Raw genomic sequence first — 5,061 nt, 5'->3', positions numbered from 1 at the left:
CCTCCTCCCCTCCTTTATATACGGGGACAGGGGCACCCCAAAGTACATCAATTGTTCTCTTAGCCGTGTGCGGTGCCCCCTCCATAGTTTACTCCTCCGGTCATATTGTCGTAGTGCTTAGGCGAAGCCCTGCGTGGATCACATCACCATCACCGTCACCACGTCGTCGTGCTGACGAAACTCTCCCTCGACACTTTGCTAGATCAAGAGTTCAAGGGACGTCGTCGAGCTGAACGTGTGCTGAACTCGGAGGTGTCGTACGTTCGGTGCTTGATCGGTTGGATCGCGAAGACGTTCGACTACATCAACCGCGTTAAGTTAACGCTTCCGCTTTCGGTCTACGAGGGTACGTGGACACACTCTCCCCCTCTCGTTGCTATGCATCTCCTAGATAGACCTTGCGTGATCGTAGGAAACTTTTTGAAATTGCATGCTACGTTCCCAATAGAGAGACGAGGAGAGAGGGCATCGGCGACAAGAGAAGGAGGGCTGCGGGCGGGTGATTCCACCTGCGAGGGAGGGGCGGCTTTTATAGCGGCCGGAGAGCGGCAACACGTGTGTACGCATGGCGGGAAGGGGGCGCGTCGTCGCACCGCGCCGCCCATGAGGAATCAATGGAAGGCTGACCGGCAGCAGCCTTGGTTTTGATTCCCCGCGGAAAACCGAGGCGATGAGGACGACGAGGCTCGGGGGTCGCTGACTTGGCGGGCCCACCGTTCTTTCGTGCCAAAAATGATTGCTCCGGCGCCCCCGGGCGCCCCCCAGCACACTGGGTTCGGCCTGGATCCGTCGGAGCCAGTTTCGGGCCTAACCGGCGAAAAATAAGCTCATGGGGACGCAACTGGGCCATTTTTTAGGCGCCGGCGCCGAAAAGGGGGCCTGGGGGGCCTGTTGGGGGCGCGGCTGGAGATGCTCTCACTCATGTACGCTTCGGATCAACAGCCGGCCATTTCTGCATGCATGGACCATGGACCACTCCAATGGAAGCAGCACTGCAGCGCTACTACTAAAGATGCACCTTCATCTAAAAAAAACTAGAGATGCACCTCTACAAGGAGAGCTGCCATTGGGGCCTAGCCACAGGGGAGAAAGAGAAAGGGAAGGTATAGTGATGGTGATGGTGAGGGCAGGGGGGCCATGTTGGAGATTACCTCACTCGCTGAGAGGCGGAGGAGCACCTGGCTGGGTCCCTTCTTCTACGGGGAGCTACTTCCATGATGGTGATGCAGTCAGACATCATAGCTGCTTGCTTCGTAGTAGCAGTGGTAGAACACCTGCTATCGTGTTGCAGGCCTGCCGAGACAAAGACAATACATCAGCCTATGCATTATCCAAATTACACCCAAGCTGAGAGCAGATGTAGTAGTGTATAGGAAAAAGGGGACGATGGAAACTGATCATCGCAAGATGCGTTTTGCATTCTGGTAGTTCATGGCAACGTCTGGGGGAGCATGCCCTTATAATGTTGGCCATTTATGAACTGTGATTTTGTTGGTACATCCAGGCAATGTACTCGCAGGATCGCAAACATGTACTATTTTCTTTCCACCAAACAAACAACGGACAGGATGTACATGCACACATATACAATGGCATTGCGCCACCAATCTAGTATTGTACACACAAAGTAAAACTCATGAACTTCTTTGTCCCAGCAATGCTGTGTACACTATAAACAAAGTGAATCTATACACTACGAAGGAAACTTCTGGAAAAAGGGGTATCTGGCTATGCTACTTCTCTACATGGTCTCCGTATTTGCAACCAACTTCAGGTCACTCACGCTCTGATATTGTGGTGAATGTGATGGAGGCTTGTGTCGTCTCTTGCGACAACAAAGGAGAAGAGTGTGCCATGATAGTGGATAGCAACGTGGAGGATGAAGCGAAAGCAATGTTATTTTCTCTCCTCATGCTCCTGATCTTAAGGTTCATAAAGTCGCTAATTGTAGCGGGCTTGCTGATCTTCTCCGAGTCAACATCCTTTTCGCCTGTTAGCATGCTGACGACAGTTGACATAGTGGGTCGATGTCTTGTGACATCTTGTGTACAGAGAAGTCCAACTTTCAGGAACCTGCAGGCTTGTTCAATATCCAAATCATCACCCGCAGAACTGTCTATGATTTTCGCCAAATCTCCCTGCTCATAATACATCCATGTCTGCAAGAGGAGAACCCCATTGGTAACCTCTGGGAACTGTAGCAGCAAAGAACAAAAGTCCATGAGTTAGAATATTTGCTCCCTCCAGTCATGCTAAGAGGTTATACACGATTTATGCATTTATGTAGAGACAAGGAAGCAGCTAGCGTGCTTGCCAGCGAGCAACTAAAATGTAAGTGCATGATAATGGTAATCATTTTTTTGTATTGTATTACTAATTTAATAAATGAAAAATGGACATGGCATGGCTAACATTCTAAAATGCAAGAGTTGTATGCATCTACAGTAGTTCTTTTTACCAGAAATCAAGACTGCTTTTATGCACTCCAAATTTCTGACGTGCCAGTACCATCCATCCATCAAACTCAAACTGTAAATAACTTCGGCTAAAAACTAATTCATTCATTATGGTACAATATACACCCTCCGTCCCATAATATAAGAATGTTTTTCAAGCTTTGTTAGTTTGAAAAGCGTTCTTATATTATGAGACGGAGGGAGTAATAGTTTACTTTTTACCAATATAAGGAATGGGAAAAGAAGAGAAAGAAATATGGTATTCTATTTCATCCAACCTTTTCCAGTAGTATCTGGTCTTCATAGGGTAATCTTGAACTGGTGTTGGATCTCCCACTGACTATTTCCAGAAGCAAAACACCAAAACTATAAACATCTGACTTCCGTGTCACTTGTCCTCGAATAGCATACTCAGGAGCCAAGTAACCTCTGTGAAGTAAAACTGAGTAAGTAATGTCGCAAGTTTATAAGACCATAATGATCATTTATGAATAACTATGTCTTTATTTGTTATTTCAATTGTAATTGCCTCTAACTTCTCCTATGAAACAGGTGGTGTGGTTTCATCATATGTGAAAGATTCTTTTGGGGTGTATTAAATTCAACCAATTAACTTGAAATGCCAATTATAAGCAGTAGCTTCTGAAGGCTCACATATTGGATGCAATAACATCTTATATTATGGGACAGTGGGAGTAGTAAACATGGACTGCAGATGATAATTCATTATAGGTAGATAGTTCCATATGACAAAATTAACTTACAATGTTCCTGCAACCCGTGTGCTAATATGTGTCGCATTTGGAGGTAGAAGCTTTGCTAAACCGAAATCAGAAATTTTGGGGGTGAGATCCTTATCAAGAAGTATATTGCTTGCTTTGATATCCCGATGAACAATGTGGGGATTGACATCATCATGGAGGTATGCTAATCCTCGGGCGATACCAAGGCAAATATTTACTCTACTTCTCCAATTGAACTGGATATTGCTGCGGCCAGAACCTAATAAGAAATAAGAAGAAAAAAGCTAAGGAACATTAGAATATATACCTTTTTTAGCATATATGTATAAGTTTTGAAGAACAGTACGATGAAAAGAACTAATCAAGAATTACCTAGAAGTGTTTGAGCAAGGCTATTATTCTCAAGGTAATTGTAGACAAGGATCCTCTGGTTTCCTTCCACACAATAGCCATAAAGGCTGACAAGATTGCCATGAGATATGTTGGAAATTGACATCAGTTCATTCAGAAACTCCTTTAGTCCTTGTCTTGATTCTACAGATAACACCTTGACAGCAATAAGTTTTCCATTCCTTAGCCGCCCCTGCACCATTATATGATCAAACTTTAAACGTGTACATTTATTCCATTAGAATTCCATTTGGCTTATTAGTTGAAGATTACACACACTACCTTATATACAGATCCAAAACCCCCCTCGCCAATCTTGTTGGATGGGTTGAAATTTTCTGTTGCCCTTGCTAGCTCCTTATAAGTGTATCTTATTGTATTAATATCACCAGGGAGGTCTGTAAAAATTAGGTTAAGTATTTAAATATGGCAATATGAAGAAGGTGACCATATCATAGTTCACAAGAGTGTAGAACAGTCTGTATAAAAGATATCTACCTTCAGTATGCGTAGAAATTTGCTGGCGTGTTGCCCCACTTTTATAGCAGAAGAAAGGAGAACAACCCATTACTTATATTCTCAGAATATGTCAGCCTCACCGTTGTCAGTTCAATAAATACGTTTGAACTTATGATATCCACAAGGACATTTCACCAACCTTAAACAGCTGCCATCATATCCTGAAAATAAATGAAACTTATGGTCACCACAAAGAGAATTATACTGAATGAGCCATCATATTTGTTAAGTTGCCAGTCGGTGGGTCCCTGTTAGAGTACGTAATGGGCTTAATAGGCCCGTTAGTCTTAGGGTTAATTAGAGATAAGAGTCGCTTTCTCAGAGGTCAAGTAAGCCTTGCTTGGGAGTCAAGTAAACCTCTCTATATAAAGAAAGGAGATGTATCAATCTAATCAAGCAAGAATTAAGAAGGAAATCCCTCCCATCTTGCCCGGCCGTGGGCAAAAGGCCCCCGGCCGGCCTTCTTGCGCCCTCCTTCTAGCAGCGCCGTAACAATTTGGTATCAGCTAGCTTCGGTTCGATCATGTCTTCACCGCCGCCCAACCCGTCTCTTCCGCTGCCGATCACGACCGTCGCCCTGCTCCTGCCCGCGCCGGGATCCTCCGTCGCGCCCGCCCCCGTCGTCCTCACCCCGGAGGTGTCCGGGGCGCTGCGGGACCTAACACAGGCGGTCCAGGAGATCCACCTGTTCTTGGCCGGGTCCTATGGGCCGCAGCCGGCTGCGCCGCCCATCACCGCCACCGCGCCGCCGTGGCTGCCGTGGCAGCCGCCGCACCAAGCGGCCCCCGCCGCGCTCACCGGGCTGCAGCAGCAGCCATCCATCGCCCCGTCCTGGCTGTCGTGGCAGCCACCGCACCAGGCGGCCTTCGCCGCGCTCGCCGGGCCACTGCAGCTGCCATCCATCGCCACCACCGCCCAGCCCTGGCTGCACTGGCAGCCGCCGCTCCTGCCGG

At 47.0% G+C, this 5,061-nt stretch overlaps 1 protein-coding gene across 1 annotated transcript in view; it reads right to left on the bottom strand.

The window, feature by feature from the left end:
* Window positions 1–1,518: 1,518 nt before the first annotated feature.
* The window catches only part of LOC123132406 (cold-responsive protein kinase 1), an 8,067-nt gene continuing 4,524 nt past the window's right edge, over window positions 1,519–5,061 (bottom strand). Inside the window, exons 2-7 of the mRNA XM_044552188.1 lie at window positions 4,088–4,269; window positions 3,872–3,987; window positions 3,572–3,782; window positions 3,221–3,458; window positions 2,735–2,885; window positions 1,519–2,195 (exon numbers count right to left, since the gene is read on the bottom strand). Of these exons, the coding sequence (XP_044408123.1) occupies window positions 1,776–2,195; window positions 2,735–2,885; window positions 3,221–3,458; window positions 3,572–3,782; window positions 3,872–3,987; window positions 4,088–4,157 (1,206 nt within the window). The 5' untranslated portion in view covers window positions 4,158–4,269 and the 3' untranslated portion in view covers window positions 1,519–1,775. The remainder of the gene's footprint in view (window positions 2,196–2,734; window positions 2,886–3,220; window positions 3,459–3,571; window positions 3,783–3,871; window positions 3,988–4,087; window positions 4,270–5,061) is intronic.

The sequence above is a fragment of the Triticum aestivum genome, chromosome 6A, assembly GCF_018294505.1.
Source record: "Triticum aestivum cultivar Chinese Spring chromosome 6A, IWGSC CS RefSeq v2.1, whole genome shotgun sequence".
In the NCBI taxonomy this organism is placed as follows: Eukaryota; Viridiplantae; Streptophyta; class Magnoliopsida; order Poales; family Poaceae; genus Triticum; species Triticum aestivum.
This window is presented reverse-complemented; position numbering and strand designations above follow the sequence as displayed.